General features: G+C 41.5%; 1 protein-coding gene across 2 annotated transcripts in view; it reads left to right on the top strand.

Annotated features, from left to right (window-relative positions):
* Positions 1 to 22,504, top strand: part of DCLK1 (doublecortin like kinase 1) — a 625,924-nt gene that overhangs the window by 573,793 nt on the left and 29,627 nt on the right. Inside the window, exon 17 of one of the 2 annotated variants that reach the window (XM_030200382.1) lies at positions 19,734 to 19,807. The exons of the other annotated variant lie outside the window; for it this stretch is intronic. Coding sequence (XP_030056242.1) covers positions 19,734 to 19,807 — 74 coding nt within the window. The remainder of the gene's footprint in view (positions 1 to 19,733; positions 19,808 to 22,504) is intronic. 2 annotated transcript variants of the gene reach the window in all.

The following is a 22,504-nucleotide window of genomic DNA, read 5'->3' as shown; positions in this document are numbered from 1 at the left end:
CAGAAAGAAGACAGGGTGAGAAAATATAATTCAAGAGGAGCTACAATAGCAATGCAAATAAAGACTCCAAAACCCCATTTTACCTAGAACATTGAGGTAGGAATTGGAACATCGAAGTTGGGATGTTCACATTCCCCCAGTATCCTGCTGAATGTGGAGCCTTTGGTGAAATATGTATAAGGACACCAGCAAATACATGTACAGCAAGAGCTGCCTTTTCAGAAGAAAACATAAGAAAAAAATGAATCTCTAAAGGAGAGGAAGATATAGTATGAATGAGCAGACTGCATAGGCCATATGGTTTTTATCTGCCATCATTTCCTATGTTTCTGTAAAGGAGCAGCTTCACCTGGGCCCTGACGATCAAAATTAAATGCGGGCAGTAGAGGCCACTAGCGCCGGACTAGCACCCACTTTTACTATTTGCTGATGATCAGAGGGTGTCTGGTGCAGGGAAAACAGCAGAGCTCATTTAATTATATGGTAGGGAAGCCCCGCCCAGTGCATCCCAGGATGCACTGGGCAGGGCAGGGAGCCACCATTTTGGATGTGGCGCTGGAAGAGGAGGAAGTGCTGCTCCCTCCTCCATCAAACAAAGAGGTACGGGGGGGGGGGGGGGGAAGGGACCACTAGACAACCAGGGGTGGGTTGTGTAGACCACTGGACCAACAGGGATTTTTTTTTTGGTGTTGGGGGTTAGGGGGACTGGAGATCCACTGGACCTTGAGTCCCCCATGCCCCTTTCTCAGGGGGTTTGAGGACCTCCAGCCCCCTGTATCGCTGTCTTGGGGGGGGGGGTTAGTGGAGGTACTAGGCCATCAGGGCCTTACTTTCGGCGGGGGGGGGTCTGGGGGTCCCAGCTCCTGCATTTGACAGGTCCGGGCTCCTGCACTTTCTCCAGATGATCAACGCTAATAATGTGCTTAAATTTGCATGTTATTAGCGCTGATCATTGGGGAGTTAATATCCCTCGCTGTTCTGGCACTATTTTTATGGGTCTGTTTCAAAACAGCACGGGAAATTGATCATCGAGCATAGGAGTATTACACATGTAGGTGCCAGTTTTGCAACATACATGCATATTTGCTGGTTTTTACTTGTGTGTGTACTAGATTTCACAAAGCTGCACATACAAATGGAGCCAATTAAGGAGCTGAGTGGAGAACTCTTTTTGGGGAAGGGGGAGTCATTGAGATGCTATTGGACCCCACAGAGTTTAACAAAATTATTCCCTAAGTCTCTAGTGGAGATCCCAGGTCCACACGAGCAAATAGCTGGCACTTGCGCATTCCTTGGAGAAGATGCGAAAGCCGACATGGGGATATTTTAAAATATACTTGTATTCCTATTATAAAATGGAACATACACAGACAATATTTTGGCCCACCCAAACCACACTCCCTTGAAAGCTCTGTGACTCAGTATCTACATGTGTAAGTAACAGGTTTTCTGATACAGTCATATACACATGTAAATGCTGCTATTTCCATTTATTGACTCCTCTTAAGAAGTAACTTCCCAAGTGGCAGTTTGCCTTTGAATCTCCTTTGTTTTGAGTGATGGACAGATGCGGTCTAATTTTAGTCTCAGCTGAAGGAAGAGAGTATGTTTCCAATAACCCTTCTAATCATATGTCCTGTATCTCGTAAACACATTATTAACCATCTGTTGTTCAGTGTCACAGTCTCAGCATTGAAACAAAAATATCTTTGATTAGCACAATTGCTACTACTTTACTTAGTTCTGTACTGCTGCTAGTTATACATAGTGCCAAGGATGCACATTGGTTAGCATGCATTCCGTTCATTTGCATGTCTGAAAAAATGTGCATACTAAATCTATTTAACAGAGGATAAGCTATGATTATTTATTAAGATTTATTTACCGCCTTTTTGAAGGGATTCACTCAAGGTGGTGTACAACAAGAATGTCAAACATAAGCGGTAGAAAATTACAGCAGTAAAAATATTCAAACAACAATACAAAGTATGGCATAGTATGCTATACTGCAATGTCAACACAATACGCAACAAAACATTTTATATTTAAATTTGTTTATTGGTTTATCATTTAAACAAAATAAACTAGGTCCACAAGAATAATCTTGCTACAGAAACACAGCTCCATATACAAAACATTGTTGTTATATACATATACATAAGTTTAATACATTTAAAGTTAGCTTCCTTAGACCACAACAGGTGTGGGGCGTACTCAATTTAGGGAAGATTCAGAAGAAAAGAAAAAGAACTATGTCTAAACTTGACGAGTGCATGTCTCTGTTTATTCTATCTAGCGTCAGTTCTGTTGTTTAGCATCCAGAAAAAACTTGAGCTGCTCCGGTACAAAGAAAACATGTTTGACCGTCCCTATTTTCACTATACATTTACAGGGGTATACTAACAAAAAGGATCCTCCCAGCTCTAAAGTCTTTGATTTTAAATTCAAAAATTCTTTCCTCCGTTGTTGCGTTTGTTTAGTTACGTCTGGGAACATCATTATCTTTGCTCCACCAAAAGGAGTTTTTGCATTTCGAAAATATAAACGCAATATGGAGTTCAAATCCTGTTCAAACACAAAGACCACAAGAAGAGTGGCCCTTTCTGTCACATCTACAACAAAACATTTTAATAGACAGCATAGGGTATAAGCAAAGGTGGAACATATGGATAGATATGATAGAGTAACAGGAGTAAGAAAATAAGGTACTAATTTAAAGAAAGTGGGAAATGAGATCAGAAAGGTGCTTGAATATTATCTTAGCTAAGGTAGGAGTTAACACACTTTAAGTCAATTTTACACATGTTACAAAATTCTCATGGATGTTGCAAAGTTTAATTGAAGGCAAGCTGACTAAAGTCCAAAACTCAGGAATAAACTCCAGCATGCGATGAAGCTGGAGTGCAGTAAGTTTAAAACAAATAAGATACATTTTTTCTTTACTCAGCGCGTAATTCGACTCTGGAATTCGTTGCCAGACAATGTGGTTAAGGCAGTTAGCTTAGCAGAGTTTAAGAAAGTTTTAGACGGCTTCCTGAAGGAAAAGGCCATAGAATGTTATTAAATAGACGTAGGGAAAATCCACTATTCCTGGGACAAGCAGTACAAAATGCTTTGCTCCATGGATCTTGGGTGATTGTGATCTGGATTGGCCACTGTCGGAGACAGGGTGCTGGACTAGATGGACCTTTGGTCTGTCCCAGTGTGGCGATGCTTATGTCTTATGCTAATGAACTGAAAGTAAGCCAAAATGTTTTGCCCTGTGTTCACTCTATACAGCACTGTACAGTTACACATAAAGGATAACCCTTGCCCCCATGGAGCTCAGTGTAGTCAAGGCACATAGACAAAACAAAAAAAAAACAAAAAAAAGCTGCAAGATAAGCATGTATTTTAGAAAACATGGTTTAAATTGACAAAAAACTATGATTAGTGAGAGCCAGGATTCAAGTTTTAGAAGCAGCCTCCAAAATGTGGGCTTTTTGTTCAGAATTTGAATATGACATGAAAAGGCACAGGATGCAACAATTTCAGGCATCCAGTGCAGCAAAATGGGAAGCACAGGATCACAAGCTGGCGATAGAAGAGACTTTGCACACTTCAAAGCAGCTTTCCGGATGAATGGAGTTCACAAGGAGAGAGCATAAGGGGGGAAGGGCAGCAGACTAAGGGAGTAATTCTATAACCATGTGCCTGTATTTAGGTACCTAGAGAGTGTCAATGTGGTGCCAATTCTGTAAAGGAAAGTAGGACCCTACTTTCCTTTATAGAATACTAATATAGCAGATTCAATATGTGCCCTAATGCAGGAGATATTATACAGTGGGGGAAATAAGTATTTGATCCCTTGCAGATTTTGTAAGTTTGCCCACTGACAAAGACATGAGCAGCCCATAATTGAAGGGTAGGTTATTGGTAACAGTGAGAGATAGCACATCACAAATTAAATCCGGAAAATCACATTGTGGAAAGTATATGAATTTATTTGCATTCTGCAGAGGGAAATAAGTATTTGATCCCCCACCAACCAGTAAGAGATCTGGCCCCTACAGACCAGGTAGATGCTCCAAATCAACTCGTTACCTGCATGACAGACAGCTGTCGGCAATGGTCACCTGTATGAAAGACACCTGTCCACAGACTCAGTGAATCAGTCAGACTCTAACCTCTACAAAATGGCCAAGAGCAAGGAGCTGTCTAAGGATGTCAGGGACAAGATCATACACCTGCACAAGGCTGGAATGGGCTACAAAACCATCAGTAAGACGCTGGGCGAGAAGGAGACAACTGTTGGTGCCATAGTAAGAAAATGGAAGAAGTACAAAATGACTGTCAATCGACAAAGATCTGGGGCTCCACGCAAAATCTCACCTCGTGGGGTATCCTTGATCATGAGGAAGGTTAGAAATCAGCCTACAACTACAAGGGGGGAACTTGTCAATGATCTCAAGGCAGCTGGGACCACTGTCACCACGAAAACCATTGGTAACACATTACGACATAACGGATTGCAATCCTGCAGTGCCCGCAAGGTCCCCCTGCTCCGGAAGGCACATGTGACGGCCCGTCTGAAGTTTGCCAGTGAACACCTGGATGATGCCGAGAGTGATTGGGAGAAGGTGCTGTGGTCAGATGAGACAAAAATTGAGCTCTTTGGCATGAACTCAACTCGCCGTGTTTGGAGGAAGAGAAATGCTGCCTATGACCCAAAGAACACCGTCCCCACTGTCAAGCATGGAGGTGGAAATGTTATGTTTTGGGGGTGTTTCTCTGCTAAGGGCACAGGACTACTTCACCGCATCAATGGGAGAATGGATGGGGCCATGTACCGTACAATTCTGAGTGACAACCTCCTTCCCTCCGCCAGGGCCTTAAAAATGGGTCGTGGCTGGGTCTTCCAGCACGACAATGACCCAAAACATACAGCCAAGGCAACAAAGGAGTGGCTCAGGAAGAAGCACATTAGGGTCATGGAGTGGCCTAGCCAGTCACCAGACCTTAATCCCATTGAAAACTTATGGAGGGAGCTGAAGATGCGAGTTGCCAAGCGACAGCCCAGAACTCTTAATGATTTAGAGATGATCTGCAAAGAGGAGTGGACCAAAATTCCTCCTGACATGTGTGCAAACCTCATCATCAACTACAGAAGACGTCTGACCACTGTGCTTGCCAACAAGGGTTTTGCCACCAAGTATTAGGTCTTGTTTGCCAGAGGGATTAAATACTTATTTCCCTCTGCAGAATGCAAATAAATTCATATACTTTCCACAATGTGATTTTCCGGATTTAATTTGTGATGTGCTATCTCTCACTGTTACCAATAACCTACCCTTCAATTATGGGCTGCTCATGTCTTTGTCAGTAGGCAAACTTACAAAATCAGCAAGGGATCAAATACTTATTTCCCCCACTGTATATATGGCGCCTAAAAAAATCCAGGCAGTAACGATTTCCACCTAAACTTATTCTATCAGCAGTGCCTAGATTTAGACATAGAGGGGCATAATCAAACGCAAACGCCCATGTGTAAGAACGCCCATCTCCGAGAATGGGTCCGTGAAGGGGTGGGCTGAATCATATTTTCGAAAAAGATGGACGTTTATCTTTAGTTTTGAAAATATGGTTTGTGCCAGGCAAATGCATTGGATGTGGGCGTTTTTGAGATGTGGGCATTTGTTTGAGCTGGGCATTTTCGTTTTTCAGCGATAATCGAAACCGAAGCGTCCCAGCTCAAAAACGATCAAATCCAAGGCTTTGGGTCGTGGGAGGGGCCAGGATTCGTAGAGTACTGGTCCCCCTCACATGCCAACCGGGCACCCTAGGGGGCACATTTAAAAAATAGGAAAAAACATTAAATTACCTCCCAGGTGCATAGCTCCTTTACCTTGGGTGCTGAGACCCCCAAATCCCCCCCAAAACCCACTCCCCACAACTCAACACCATTACCATAGCACTTATTGGTGAAGGGGGGCACCTACATGTGGGTACAGTGGGTTTGTTTGGAGGGGGGTTAGAGGGCTCCCATTTACCACCACAAGTGATACAGGTAGGGGGGGATGGGCCTGGGTCCGCCTGCCTGAAGTGCACTGCATTACCCACTAAAACTGCTCCAGGGACAGGACTTGTTGCTGCTGTATAACCTTGGCACAGCAGTTCACACCGTAAGACTAATCTCGCTGAAAACGTCCTTTATTTCAATAACCGCGTTTACTCACAGTTAACTGCAGATCAGAGGTTGTGCCCCACTGGCAACGAGTCTCCCTGGTATTAAGATTAGCAGTAGGTCAGAGCTGGCAGAATGGTGTACAATGCCCTCTTTCAGCAACATTCAAGGTAAGAATTAAGTTCTGCAACGTGGCTAACACACGAAAGGGATCTAAAACGGACTTACAAAAATGGCCACTACTTCGTGGACTACCGGAAACAAAACAGGGCACACACTGACCCAGTAAGCAGAGGGAAAAGCACTATGGAAGAAGAGCCTACCAACTACCAACATCGTGAGACTGTAACACAAGCTAGTGAAATCACGGAACCCAATACCCTACACCCACCACAGCGCTGATGTGACCCTGCAGTGCACCCGAGAGCCACATCTGACCCAGGGAAAGGCTGTGAGAGAATCGAACACATTCTGCTGTCATGGAGGTGGGTATGGAATTTGAGGGTGGCATAGAGGCTGGGAAATAAGGTTTTTGCAAGTGGGTTTTTTTGGTGGGAGGGGGTTAGTGACCACTGGGGGAGTCAGGGGAGGTGATTCCCGATTCCCTCCGGTGGTCATCTGGTCATTTAGGGCACTTTTTTGGGACCTGTTCATGAGAAAAAAGGGTCCAAAAAAAGTGTCCTAAATTCTTGCTAAAAACGCCTTTATTTTTTCCATTATCGGCCAAGCGTGCCCATCTCTGCTCGGCCGATAACCATGCCCCAGTCCCACCTTCACCACGCCTCCGACATGCCCCCATCAACTTTATTCGTTCCCATGACGGAGTGCAGTTGAAGATGACCAAAATCGGCTTTCGATTATACCGATTTGGCCGCCCACGGGAAACGGATGCCCATCTCCCGAACATGGGCGTTTTTCTTCTTTCGAAAATAAGCCTGATAGTATATAGAATATGCTTAGGTGGAAATCCTAGAGCCTAAAACTATACACGTCCATTTAGGTCAATGAAAATGTGGTCTAAATATATGTGGTGCATATTTTATAACTGCATATGTACATTTTGGAACACCACGAAGTTCCAGTTTCCCTGCCCATAGCCATGACCCTTTTGAACTGCATGTATTAGAATTTGGGTGCACTTCATTATTTATTGGCAATTAGTGCTCATTTTTTTTGCTTGTTAAGTATTGTTATCAACACTGATTAGCTTTGTTAAACCAATTGTTATAGAATAAGGCTATATTTTGGCGCGGATCTCTAGGCACGATATATAGAATCTGGGGGATAACTTATAGTATTCTTACGTGTGTAAGTGTGAGTCCCACCCATGATTTGCCCAGACTGTAGTAGACTCTACCCTTGTGTATGCCTATCTGTGAAATATGCACTCTGTAAGGTATGCACATATTTGCCAAATAGTACGGGCAGATTTTCAGCACTTATTCGTATATGTGCTCACATAACCACATATATGCCAGCATTCTAATTATTTAATCTATGCATGGCAGGAGATGTGGAGCCAATGTAATGGTTGAGAAAAGAGGTTCCATAGTCATGATGACACTGTAGGAAGACAAGTTGTCTAGCGGAACTTTGAATAATCTGTAGTGGAGGAAGATAAGAGGTGATCAGAAAGTTTGCAAAAGAGGTGATGAAGGAGTGCATAAGGGTTTTACTAGTGTATTCAAAAAGAATAAATGGGCCCAATATTCAAAGGATTTATGCTCCCAACTTTGGGCCTCTTTTACAAAGGCGCACTAGCGTTTTTGCATGCACTAAAAATAAGTGTGCGCTAAACGTTAGAGACACCCATTATGGATGTCTCTAGCATTTAGCACACACTAATCATTAGAGCACGCTAGAAACGCTAGCATGCCTTTGTAAAAGACTCCCTTTGAGAGTTGTGCTCATAAATTGGCCTCTTTGAAAATTTACTATGGCTGAGTAGTGAAATTTTGAGTAAAAATGTATGCAAGCTCTTAAATTTGGGAGCATAAGAAGTGGGTGGTAAAGGGGCAAATTTAGGGTGGGGAAAAAGAAGCTAGGAGCTTAACACTGATTTTCAGCTCCAGGCTCATAAATGAGGCTCATAAATCTAGACAATGACAGTCCTAAATTTATGAACAAAGTGGTCAATATTTAGCCAGCAGCATTGACCATTTTGCTGACCACCACTTGCGTTATTCCCAGAGTAGCTTAATGGTTAGTGCAGCAGGCTTTGATCCTGGCAACCTGAGTTTGATTTCCACTGTAAGCTCCTTGTGACTTGGGCAAGTCACTTAACCCTCCATTGCCCCAGGTACAAAATCTTAAGGGTCCTGGCATTGGTGCCTGTTTTTGATGCGTGCCGAGGCCCCCTTTTAGCACAGCGGGTAAAAAAGTAGGTCTTTCTTTTTTAAAAAGAAATGGCCCTGCTGCAAATATGTTTGTGGCGCCAGAAATGGTGCACGCTGGGGGTGGGAACTACCACTGGGCTTTTGCGGTAGCCTAGCGGTACTTCCATTTTAGCGAGTGGTAAGCCCGCGTTGGACTTACTGCTGCTTTGTAAAAGACTCCCCTTAGATTGTGAGTCCTCCATGAACAGAAAAAGTACCTGCATATAATAAGTACATGTAGTGGCGCTATGATTAATAGTAATAATATATTCAATGACAGGCCAAGGTTGAATTTCAGCATTGGATATCTGGTTTACGCAAGGCCAGTTAACACATAGTTGGTTAAGTCGATATTCAGAACTTAACTAGCCATGGTTTGCCACATAAAGATAGGACTGTTTTATGAGACCCTATTTATGCTGTTACCCTGGCTGGTTAAGTGCTGAATATTGGCACTTAAGCAACCAAGTGCTGACTCTGCCCCCAGAATGCCCCCAAAATAGCCAGCTTTCACTTAGATGCTGCTAATTTTCAGTGGCGGTAATTGGTTAAGTGCTGCTGAAAATAAGTGGATAGCCCAGAACAAGCGATTTAACCGGTCAGTGGCCTTTTCTGGCAGGTTAAATCATTTTGAATATGGACCAGATAACTTTTAAGTTCCTAAATTAAGTTCAATTTTGAGCTGAAAAGTTATGCTCCTAAGTTTGACTGAAAATAGGGCACAAATTTAGGAGCTCAGCTTTTTCTGACTATTGGGCCCTTTCCCTCCTGCCGCCAGCACTGACCCTGGATATTCAATGCCGGGCCATATCCAGTGACCAGCAGTGAATATCCAGTTTCAGTTTTGCCCGCAGCAACTTAACTGGTTAAGACAATATTCAGTGCTAGTGGTCAAAGATAGGCCTGCTCTTTATGTGGCCTATCTTACCCGCTAAACAGCCGGTTAACGCTTGAATATTCGTGCTTCACCGGCTAGCCACTAAGGAGGAGATTCTATATATGGTGCCTAAAAAATTGACGCTGAAATCAGTGCTGACTAAGCATATTCTATAATCGGTGCCTAGATTTAGACGCCAATTACAGAATACGTGTAGTTCATATTTCAACACCTAAATCTACACTCATCCATTTACACCAGCAAAAACTTGGTGTAAATCCCTGCGTAGATTTAGGCGCACTAGGCCATATTCTATAACTAGGCGCGTAAATTTTGGAATGCCCATGGAATGCCCATTTCCCTGCCCATAACCGTGCCCCTTTTTGCCTGCGCACGTTAGAAGTTTGGCGCAGATCATTACAGAATACACTTAGTGAGTTGTGCTTGTAATTCTAACCAGTGCCAATTAGTGCTCATTATTGCTTGTTAAGTGCTGTTATCAGGGCTCATTAGCTTGTTAACTTGTTAAATTATGCGCATTGTTAGAGAATCTGTGTCGATTTTGGTGCCAATCTTTAGGCGCGCTATATAGAATCTGGGGGTAAGTGCTAATATTCAGCAAAAATAACTAGCTATCTTGCGCTGAATATTAGCGGTTTGCAGGCTAAGCGCTGTTTAACTGGTCAGGAGCCATTCCTTGGCAGCTAAATTGCGCTGAATATCGGGCCCTATGTGTTTTGTTGATGTTAACATAGTTTAGCAGTGATGTGTGCCAAAAAAAAATGAGAAAGAAATCAAAGCTGGTGCTAGTGTTGCAGCCTGAGGTGTCTAGAATGATGACAGTGTTATCCACAGAGATGGGAAAAGGGAAAAAGGAGTTTGCGAGGGAAAATAAGAACTTCAGTTTTGGCCATGTTACATTTACATAAACTGGATAAGAAAGTGGTAATGTCAAACAGGTAGGCTAAGATTTGAAGCTGGATTCTTGGTGACAGTTCTGGTACAGAGAGGTAAATCTGGGAGTTAGACATGAAGATAGTATGAAAAGATATAAGGGAGATCAGGGCTTTGTTATTCTTCGCCAACTGCATTATCTGCATAACTACCATGGCTTCTCAAAATTACAGTTGCTTCTTCATGCTCTTCTGATATCACGTTTGGATTACTGTAATTCTGTCTATGCAGGTATATCTGGTCATCTGTTAAAATGTCCTCAACCACTTCATTAGACTGCTGCAAAACCTCTGTGTAATGCTAGAAAGTTTGATCACGTTGACGTCCCTTTTCATAAAATTGTACTGGTTTCCAGTCACTTATCGCATTTAGTTTAAAATCTTTTGTGTAACACACAAGGCTTATTACCTCAATGTCCCTTGTTTTCTTCATGCCTCTCTAATACCATATACACCATCCAGGATCCTGAGGTCCCTTGATATTCACAACCTTGTCCTACTTACTACTACTACTACTATTTAGCATTTCTATAGCGCTACAAAGCGTACGCAGCGCTGCACAAACATAGAAGAAAGACAGTCCCTGCTCAAAGAGCTTACAATCTAGTAGACAAAAAATAAAGCAAACAAATCAATTAATGTGTAGAGGAAAGAGGAGAGGAGGGTAGGTGGAGGCGAGTGGATACAAGTGGTTACGAGTCAAAAGCAATGTTAAAGAGGTGGGCTTTCAATCTAGATTTAAAGATGGTCAAGGATGGGGCAAGATGTAGGGGCTCAGGAAATCTATTCCAGGCATAGGGCGCAGCAAGACAGAAGGAGCGAAGTCTGGAGTTGGCAGTAGCGGAGAACGGAACAGATAAGAAGGATTTATCCAGGGAACAGAGTGCACGGGAAGGGGTGTAGGGAAGGACGAGTGTGGAGAGATACTGGGGAGCAGCAGAGTGAGTACATTTATAAGTTAGTAGAAGAAGTTTGAACAGGATGCAAAAACGGATAGGGAAGCGACTTGAGGAGAGGGGTAGTATGAGTAAAGCGACCCTGGCAGAAGACGAAACGGGCAGCAGAGTTTTGAACTGACTGGAGAGGGGAGAGGTGACTAAGTGGGAGGCCAGCAAGAAGCAGATTGCAGTTGTCCAAACGAGAGGTGACAAGGGTGTGGATGAGGGTTTTGGTAGAGTGCTCAGAAAGAAAGGGGTGGATTTTACGGATGTTGTAAAGAAAGAAACGACAGGTCTTGACGATCTGCTGGATATGAGCAGAGAAGGAGAGAGAAGAGTCAAAGATAACCCCAAGGTTTCGAGCTGAAGAGACAGGGAGAATGAGAGAGCCATCAACAGAAATAGAAAACGGGGGGAGCGGGGAGGTGGGTTTGGGGGCCCATTTTGAGTCTATGACACACTCAGCTTTTTATTTTTTTGGGTCACTTGCTCTGGAATAGTTTACCACCCTCCTTGCATTTGGAGTAGAGATTTCAGGTATTTAAAGAACTGTTGGGATCATTTTTTTTTTCAAATAGCCTTTGGTTTGCAGTCATCAGTGTGAGTGATTAACCTCCACACTGTATTTTATCTACTGTCTTATTGGGTTGTGTGAGTCGAGTGTGATTGTAACCTTTCCTTTTGAAACTTGGAGTTCTTTTCTTTTGATTCCTTATTTAGTTGTTTTATAAAATGTACACTGCTTGGACCCACTGGTCAGATTGACTGGTATATCAAGTCAAGTGTAATAAACATAAGCACGTTATATAGAGAGAAGAGGACCTAGGAAACAGACTGATAGTGGGATAGTGGTAGAGGAGGATTAAGCAACGGAGCCATGAAATGTGTAATGGGAGAGGTAAAAGAAAACACAAGTTAAAATGGAGTCCCAGTGTCCAAGTTAGGATGCTGTTATTGTCTGTTATACGCTGACCCTACTTTCTTGGATCAAGTCTTTATCAATTATCAATTTCCTATACTCTTCAGTGATTTTGTGTACAGACCCCTGATGTAGGCTTTACATTGAAACATAGTTCTGTGTCGGGTCCTGAAGAATAAAGGTTATATTTACTATATTCCTTGTCCTGCTGTTTCTTCACGGGAGAGTCCTGCTGGTCACACTACTCCTTTCGCTGGTAACCTAGGCACTCATATTTATGCATGCATTATTCATGTAAATGTTTAAAGTACTAGCATTTACTTGGAGTAGAGAAGTGGCCTAGTGGTTAGTGCAGTGGACTTTGATCCTGGAGAACTGAGTTCGATTCCCACTGCAGCTCCTTGTGACTCTGGGCAAGTCACTTAAACCCTCCATTGCTCCTGGTACAAAATAAGTACCTGAATATATGTAAACTGCTTTGAATGTAGTTGCAAAAACCTCAGAAAGGCGGTATATCAAGTCCCATTTCCCCCTTTCCCTATATGTGCACTTTCTTGTATAAATGCCAGTATGGCTAAGTACTGTTCTGCAAATCCCTGCTTTAAATTACATAGACCCGATGCATACCTACACAGAATGTTCATAGGCCCAGAGAGCAGGAATGAACGAACGTGCAGATGAGCCAGCACAAGTAGCCTGCTAATGTAGTTTAGCTCATGTAAATGAGGGTATTTTGTATTCCTCCCCAATGCTCAGAAAAAGAGCACCCAAAAACAAAACTGCCATACCGCTGCAAAATATAATGTCAGGTTGGAGCAGGCATTAGGTTGTTGGAAGAGAGGATTTCTCATGATTCTTTCTTCAAGATCTGCTGGTTTTGATTGCTTTTGGAAGCAGAAGGAATCCCGTGCAAGCCCTTAAGCACTGCTCATGAGAAACAAATATGCGCGAGTCACAGCAGACCCAAAAGTGAAAGCATATATTGGCATCTGTTTCCTCAAATATAAGTGTCCAAGCTAAAAAAAAAAAAAAAAAACGCTTATATTTAGGCCATGGAAAACAGACATCAGTGTGTGCTTCACGTTTGGGTTTTGCCAGATGCATGCGCACAGGAGCTGAGTTCACCACGGAACCACTGACTGCGCATGCGCCAAGCACAAACCTCCCGCCGAACTCCCTAATGCTCAACATTATGAGCGCATCTATATTTACATCTCATTAGCGCTGAGCATTAGGGAATTGTCCTTCTGCGCTGTTCTGGTGGTATTTTTATGGCACTATTCGGAACAGCATCAGAGTTTTGAGCATCTTCCCCATAGTGCATATTTTGATGTACATGGGGTGGGGCATAGACAGGGCTCTCATATACATACATAACTTACAGAATACTATAAGTTACATGCATCTCAGCCACACCACCATCTCCATGAATGGTGTAAATGTGAGTGCCTAAATTTTAGATCATGGGCTGATTACACTAATTACACTAGTATTCTATAATGGAACCTAGGCACCTACCGTACGTCCTTTGGGCCCCCAGTTACAAATTGCCCCAGAGTATTTAATGCAGGTCAAGAAAGTTGAGGGCTGGTAGTGAGGGAGTCACTGCATACTTTGACAAACGCTATGTCTATAGAACAATGCTATTCACTCCCAGTGTCCAGTTTTTAGGATATCCCTAATGAGCATGCATGAAACAGATTTGCACAACTACCACCTTCATGGTACACAAATCTCTCTAATGCATATTCGTTAGGACTATCCTGAAAGCATAGCCAGGCTCACTGTGATCTGACTTCTGTCCTCTGTATTCTACAACAGGGATTCTCAATGCAGACCTCGAGACACACCTAGTCAGTCAGGCATCCAATATACTCACAATGAATATGCATAAGATCGATCTGCATACATGGAGGCAATGAATGCTAATTTGTCTCGTGCACATTCATTGTGGATATCTTCAAAACCAGACTAGCTTGGTGAGTCCTGAGGACTGGATTGAGAACCCCTGCTACAAAATATAAAGGGCCAGATTAGAGAGAATTGATTTTGTACACCCATGGCTACAACAAAAAAAGCTCATATTCTGTAACTATATCCTGAAAAGCAACCTTCTAAAGGCCTTCTCCATTCTGTGCCTATGGGAAAAAAATCTTTCTTGAATAAAATCTCCTTAAAGTACCTTTGTTGCTCTATTGAAATGTATACATTGTTCCAGAGTACCAGTAGATGGCACTAGTGAACCATGCATAGTCTCTATCTAACCTTCACAAATAATACAACGAAATCCCCTAAAGGTGTTAACTTTCACCTTGGTAGCAAGAAATACATTTGAATAATAATTCTAAGTCAGGGGAAATGTGCATGCACTACTTTGTCAGACACAATAAATGGGGAAATGATGCTGGTAGCACCAGCGCTGAGACAAAAGGCCATTAAAACTGAAAAGGTTCGGACTGCTGAACGCTTTACTGATTTAGACAGAAAAAGTTATTTCTCATAGCATATCAGGACACCTCTTTGAACATGAAATGGATTTTCTTTTTTTTCTTTAATGGAAAAAATTCAGAAACCTACATCCAATAATAAGCTGCAGAAAATTTTCTCCCATCTGAACATTTTCTCTTCTATAACTGCTTTCTCTTGGTTATCAGCTACCAAATCCTGTTAGTGCAGGATGGAAATGATGAAGAAATCTTTCTCCTTCCTTCCTTTACTGTGCTTCAATATGAGTACTAACAAATGAACAGACAATTTATAAAAACAAGAAATGGAAAAGGTATATTTTCTTGTTTTCAAGTGATAGGGTGGATCAAATTGGTGGAGGGGTAGCATTATACATTAAGGAGAGCCTTGAATCGAATAGACTACAAATTCTGCAGGACACAAAATACATCTTGGAATCCCTATGGATAAAAATTCAATGTGTAAAGTGGAAAAGGATAGTGATAGGAGTGTACTACCGTCCACTTGGCCAGGATGGACAGACACATGCAGAAACGTTATCAGAAATTAGAGAGGGGAACACAATAATAATGGGTGATTTAAATTACCATGATATTGACTGGGTAAATGTAACATCAGGTCGTGCTAGGGAGGTAAAATTTATTGATGAAATCAAGGACTGTTTATGGAGCACCTGGTTCAGGAACTAACAAGAGGAGTAGCAATTCTAGACCTAGTCCTTATTGGAGCATATGATTTGATACAGGAGGTAATATTGCTGGGATCACTTGATAACAGCAATCATAACATGATCAGATTTGATATAAGCTCTGGAGTAAATACATACAGAAAATCTAATTCAAATCAATTCTTGTATACCGCTAATATCCCCTTTCCAGGGTTCAGTGCAGTTTACATTACATTGGTGTAATGCATGAGACTAAAAACATTTAGGAAGGGATAATGGATGATATTAGGAGGTAGATAGAAGTCATGCTGGATTGTTATGAAGCAGTCTTTGGGAAGAGAAAGATTTTTAGCCTCTTCCTGAAGTTGAGGTAGCTGTTTTCTGTTCTGATGGGAATAGGTAGAGAGTTCCATATTTTGACTCCAAGGATGGGGAGCTGAAAATCTTCTGATTTTGAATTGACTTTTGGAACGGTGATGCTAGCATGAGTTGTTGTTTCAGTCTGTTAGACTGGAACAGACATAGCGAAGCAGTCTTACCAGTTCAGAGGTGAAGCCCTGTAGGATTTGAAAAGCTAAACAAGCAGCTTTGAACCTGAGTCTTTGTGCTATGGGAAGGCAGTGCAGTTTGTTTAGATGAGTTATTTATTTATTTATTTATTATTACATTTGAATTCCACATTTTCCCACTGATCGCAGGCTCAAAGTGGCTTACAAAGTCTGTAGTGCAAGCTAGAGTCCAAGAAAAACAATTATACAAATTGAGAATAAGATATAAAATAATTAAACATCAAAAGGCAAGTGATAGTGACAGGTAATTATGAAACACAAGTATATCTATTTAAACTGTATATAAGTCTAGCAACTGTGTTCTGTATGATTAGCAATTTTTTTCTGATATTGACACTTAATACCAAGAAATAGAATGTTACAGTAATCCAAGTGAGGTAGAACTAACATTTGGCCTAGTAGTGCAAAGGCTTTTTGGTTGAAGAATGATCTGACTAGACATAGCTGTCTCATTTTGAATATCTTCCATAGTTAGTTAATATGGGAAGCGAAGGTGAATGAAGAATCAAGCAAGACCCCTAGAACTCTGGTTTCAGATTCGACGGTAAAGATTTGACCATTGATCAAAGATATTGATGATGAGACCTCAACTCTCTTCGGATCCACAGGATCTTGGTTTTTTGCGTATTCAATTTCAGTTTATTGGTCAGGGCCCGGGTGCTAACAGCAATCATAGCTACACACTGAGTTAGATCTATGTTTGATGCTGTCACTGGTAAGAGAAGCAGGATGTCATCCGCAGAGGATAATAGTAGTTCATTAAGTCTCAGGTGTATTGAGGCAAGGGATGACATAAAGAGATAGTACAGGATAGGTGAGAGGGGAGAACCCTGCGGGACCCCACAGTTAGGAGACCAGAAGTTGTAAAGTTGGTTGTTTTGCTTGACAGAATAGCTTTGATTTGAAAGGAATTCTCTGAACCATTTGAACACAGTCCCTGTTATTCCTATCTGATCCTGCATTCCAGTAGCAATGTGTGGTCAACCGCATTGAACGCTGCCAATATTTCGAATTTGAAAAGAATAACTTGGTCGCCTTTGCCATAGGTGTTGTCTGACATATGTAGTTAGAACTAGCAGCAATGTTTCTGTACTATGGGATGATCTGAAGCCAAATTGTGACCAGATATAAGTTTGGCAATTTGTTAGCATTTAACTCTCAAAAAGGAGACAATGATAAAATGAGGAGAAAGGTCCTATTTATGCAGTTCACCTTGCCGGTTAAGTACTGAATAGCAACACTTAACCCGGAAGCCCCCAGAATAGCTGATTTTCAGTTCAGTGCTAACCGGTTATGTTCAGCGGCATTATCCACTTAAGTACTGTTGAAAAGTAGCAGCTAGCCCCGAACAGGCGACTTAAGTGTCCAGGAACCATTTCTGGCTGGTTAAATCACTTTTATTTATTTATTTATTTATTTATTTATTTATTTGTAGCATTTGTATCCCACATACAAATGCTACAAATAAATGTAGCTCAATGTGGCTTACATTATGCCGTAATTGTGATCGCCATTTCCGGGTAGAGAATTACAAATGGTATTACATTAAGGCGCATACATGGTAAAGTATAATACAATATGGTATTGTGTAGAGGTTCCTGAGTGGTAGAAGAACTTATAATATAAGTTAGATAGTCATCTATAAAAAGTTCAATTCAGAATTGAGAAATAAAGTGGTAGTGCGTATTGCGTAACTTTCATTAGTAGCAGCAAGGTTGTCAGTCAAGTGTAGGGAATTCGGGTTTTGTCTACTTCATGTAAAGTCTAGTTGTCTAGTATTTAAGATGAATTGTTGTGTTATGCCTGCTTGAATAGGTCAGTTTGAATATGACCCCAGTGATTATAGTACACCCTTACTTGTATGTGTAAAAGTCGCAGTGTGCACAATTTGTGAAGAGGCATATTTGGGCAGACCAAAATAGTATGTATTTCCTATTTTACAATGGCAATACATGTGAAGGGCAATTCCACAAATTGGTGCCTAAGGAGAGTTGCAAATTTTGCATGTAAGCTATAGATTAATAGTACTTACATGGGTGAGTAGCTGCGGGAAAAAGAGCCTCGCAGTAGCGGTGGGGGCCATTTTTCCAATACACCAGGGACCTTTTTTTCCACCGCAGCAGGTAAAAAGCCCCCCCCCCCCCAAATGGCCATGCAACAAGATAACTCTTACTGTGTGGCCATGCAGCGGGGAACACTTAATGCCATCCATTGAAGTAGTGGTAAGGGCTCATGTAGTAATCCAGCAGTAACCAGGCAGCACGCAGCGATGCCTGATTACTGCCAAGTCAGTGCTGCACTATATAAAAAAAAAATTTCCACCACTCCATAAATGGCATGTTCTCGAGCCGGAACTACCGCCGCACTGGGCTTACCGATGCTTTGTAAAAGGACACCTTAGTGCATAAGTGCGAAAGGGCTTAAACAGCGGCAAAGTATGTGCATCTCTCTGAGATATATGCATAAGTTATAGAATAGTTACAAACACTTCAGGGCAGAGATAAGTGCCAGCATTTACACCTGCCATTGACTTGGTGTAACTGCTGGCACCTACCGACTTATGCTGGTAATCTATAATGAAATCTTGATGACAAGAATCCATTGTAGAATTGACCACTGTTCCCTTTAAGCTGAGCAGGAGTCCTCCACCTATTGTTCTGCCAGTGGGGGGTGCTGTTTCACTATCACATTTTCAATAGTAAGGGACCTGCAAGCTCTGTAGTACTACAGAGAACCTGCCTGTCCCCAGCTATTGAAAACACAATATTGAAGGCACCAATTTATAGAATTACCACCATATACTTCAAAAAATATATAAATAGACTTTACACCTACTCCGAGGCAGACGTGTCTGCTAACTGCTTGTTTGGACCTGATTGAGGAGGTCATTGTGGTTATCTCTCTGGTGTTTGACACCACCTCAGAAAATGTCTATAAAAACTTATTTTGCTTGACTTCTTGAATGCCACGTTTGTAAAAAAAAATCTAGCATTTACAGTTACAGGTCAACTTAAACATGTAAATGTTAGCACTTACAAGTTAAAAAACCCTGAGTGATGCTGTTCTTTTATGCAAGTGTTAATAAAACGGCTGTTCTTGCTGGATGGGCTGCACAATACACTAGCACTCCTGCATATCCTTATATATATTTTACAAAAGGCTTCATCTACAGTGGGCCTTTTGTAAAACACCTGGGAAATTTTGAACGTCCTGACTTGAGTGTTTCTTTTCTGACCTGCATGTCTTAAGCAAAATGAAGCTATATGTTTGGAAATAATGAGAAGTAGGGAGAACAATTTCCATCACATCATGAGTCTCATAGCTAATAAAGATTTACTCTGGCTTCGAAAGCTGCATAAAAGATGATTCTTAACAAGGTAACTCCTTGGTTGTAGAAATTGTATCCGCCCCCTGCCCTCTCACCCATCCCCACCCTCCCAAATGTAAAGCCTAATACTGTGCAACCAGTCGGTTTAATGATGCATTTTAAAGTGACAATGTTCTTGGAGGTTTTAAGATATTTCTAGATGTAGAAATGATACAATACAAATTTGCTTCCCAAATCCTGTTTCAGTTTAGATTAAATGGATCTTGTTTTATAGCACTACATAAAAGCAGTGGAGTTTTTTTCTTTTCCTTTTCTCTGTGTTATGTTTTCAACATACAGATTTAGGATGTGAGATTTAAGTAGCTTGTGCAATTGAGAACAGTCATAATGTATTCTGAATGAGAACAGCTTTGGAATGGAGACTTAATTCTTTAGCACAATGTCGAGCCACTGAGATGCCCCATTTCTCTCTGCTCAGCTGGACCACGGGTTTTCCATCAAGAGATCAGGGTCTTTGGACTACTACCAGCAACCAGGAATGTATTGGATAAGGTATGAGATGGTGCAGCGCCAACAGTCAGTGTTTCCATGGCAACGTGCTGGCAGTCTCCATTAACCAGTTCCTTCAGTGGATAAACATGCTTTTGATTTGTTATCCAGTTCATATGCTGCTTTATCAGTTTCATTTTAATCTTGATTGAAATACCACACCTCCCCCCACCCCCCTCATCCCCCTTCCTCAGCCATTATCCGCACTGACATTGCCGGCTTTCTTTCCATTGCACATGCTCAGTATCACTTTTCCTTGCTGTTAAAAGGACAGTATATAAAGGTGGATGGTATCCAGATGCTGCTGCCTTTTCCATGTTGTACTTGCCATAGTATCAGCATTCTGTTGTTTTTATACAGATGGAGGGCAAGCAACAGGATCTTACCACAATTGTTTTTTTCTGTGTGACAAATGGGGCTATATAGATGCATATATACTGTCATTTTAAACCCACTGAACACGGTTCTTACCTTAGATTAAACAATGCATTTTTATGTGATGTAGCATTAGAAGCTTCTTCATTCACAGTGAAGCAGAATAATGCATTGTATGCTTGGTAAGTCTGTGTTATCCAAATCTTCATATTTCCTCGTTATATTTTTACCTTTCCTTCAAACTTCCTAATTGCAGTAGATGTTATAATATTGCATGAATGTTTCCCCCTCCCCCCACGTACTTGCTGTATGTAGTAATAGTGTTCGGTGATTATATACAGATGCCGTTGTAAAAGACCTTTAACTGCTAGGCTGGTTATTGCAAACAACCTACAAATGAAATGGAAGCATCCAGCTGAGATCTCAAAGTAAGCAGTGAAATTCTGCTATAAGGGCTGGTACTGAACTGACTTCAGCTCATATATCAAGGAGGAGAATCTTGATCATCTGCGGCTTAAATACTGGTTTGTTGTTAGCAAAATTTGGCCTGTGAGGGTTTAACAGATGGAAAGAGAATCCCTGATGAGCACGTGTCTGCATCTGTACTGTGAAGTCAGCACATATATGCATGCATATACATATAGATTTATAGATATGTGCATGTATATGCAGAGAGATATAAAATGTTAAAGGGTTAGTAAATTAAATTAGACATCAACGGCTCAGAATCTAGCCTTTTTCACTGTGAAACTGTTCAAATTGCATTATAATTCCCCTGATATATTAAAATGGTAATAACATAAGGGTTCCATATTGGGTATTCTTGCAGACTTCTGAATCATTTGGCATCATAAACTCTGCGGGTCATATTCCCTGGCATGCTCTCTTCCTTATTTTCAATGCTAATTTTTAAGAAAAATATTATTTAAATTGAATTATATGGGTGTTTGTGAAATCTACTCTTTCAGTCGAGGAAGAAACGCCTTTCTATTGTACACTGGGATGCCAGAATAACAATTCACCTTATATGTTGAAAACAAAAATTGACACATCATAATGAACATACACCAGGGTCAGAAAACGTAGCAGATAAAGGAATAAAGGAAAAAGAGGGTGCAAACATACTAGCCCTGGTTCCCTTCAGCACGAAGTGACACATCCTTGAATAATGGGCCAGAGCAGATGGGTGATAATCTCTTTTATTCAAAAATAAACTGCTTTGTTTTCCAACTGGGGGCAATAACAATGTTTATAGTCAGTGATGTGCTAAGCATAAACAGGGCACTTTAGTTGCAAGGCTATATTGGGAAAGTGATACTAAAGAACTAAGTGCTCCTTCTAGAAGGCTTCTAATTATTGCCTGCCACAAATCTGCCATATGCAGGGCATGGTTGAATTGATTACATATGCAAACTCAAAGATGGTTGAATGTGCTGCAGGCTTTGCTGTTTTTCATTCAGAAGATACTGTGATATTTGTTATCTCCATGGAGAAATGAGCCAGTATCATAAGCCACCATAAAAGTCAGGCTGCTTCCACTTTCATTCATTCCTACTTAACATTAGTTGATGGTTCTGCACTGCAGTCTTTTAAGGCTAAATACCTCAAAAAGAACAGTAATGCTTTTAACCATAAATCAGCCAGATTGAGGGGGTTGGAGAAAGAGACATGCCAAGATAAGGTTGGGGGAACTTGCATCCTCAAACCTGCTCACTGCCAGTGTGAGGCTTGCTCCCTAATACTATACTATTCTATACTACAGGCGTTTCCTATACCACTATTGTTCCTAATGGATTCAAAGTGGTTTACATTCTTTTAGAGAATACTCCAATAATGGAGAAGAAGAATAACAAGCAAAAGAAGAGTAAGGGAGACTGGATCTTTCCAAACAACAAGGGAGACGTATGTACAATTGTAGATCTTTATTACAAACACCAAACGACTTGCTGCTGTGTTTCAGCGGCAAGGCGCCGGCCTCAGGAGTCTTGTGGTGTAATGAAATGATGTTTCCAAGAGAAAGCAAATGCCATTAGTTAGGTGTGCTTCAGTACCTAACACAGCTTAGTAAAAGAGCCCCCATTCTTTTTGAGTAATGGTCCATGCATGCTTTTAAGTGTATGTATATGTAAGTTTTAGCCCCCTGTTTATAAAGCCGCGATAGCAGCTGTTGGTGCGCTAATGCCAACACAGCCCAGTCACTTAGAATGGGCTATGTTGGCATTGCTGCATGACGGCCACTAGCACAGCTTTGTAAACAGGGGGGGTTATTTAGTTTCATGGAATGTGCTGTCTTCCTAGTGCTGTTTGAAAGGGTGACTAACGGTT

Source organism: Microcaecilia unicolor, chromosome 4 (assembly GCF_901765095.1).
Source record: "Microcaecilia unicolor chromosome 4, aMicUni1.1, whole genome shotgun sequence".
NCBI classification, from domain to species: domain Eukaryota; kingdom Metazoa; phylum Chordata; class Amphibia; order Gymnophiona; family Siphonopidae; genus Microcaecilia; species Microcaecilia unicolor.
The sequence above is the reverse complement of the archived record's forward strand: the minus strand, read 5'-3'. Positions and strand labels throughout refer to the sequence as shown.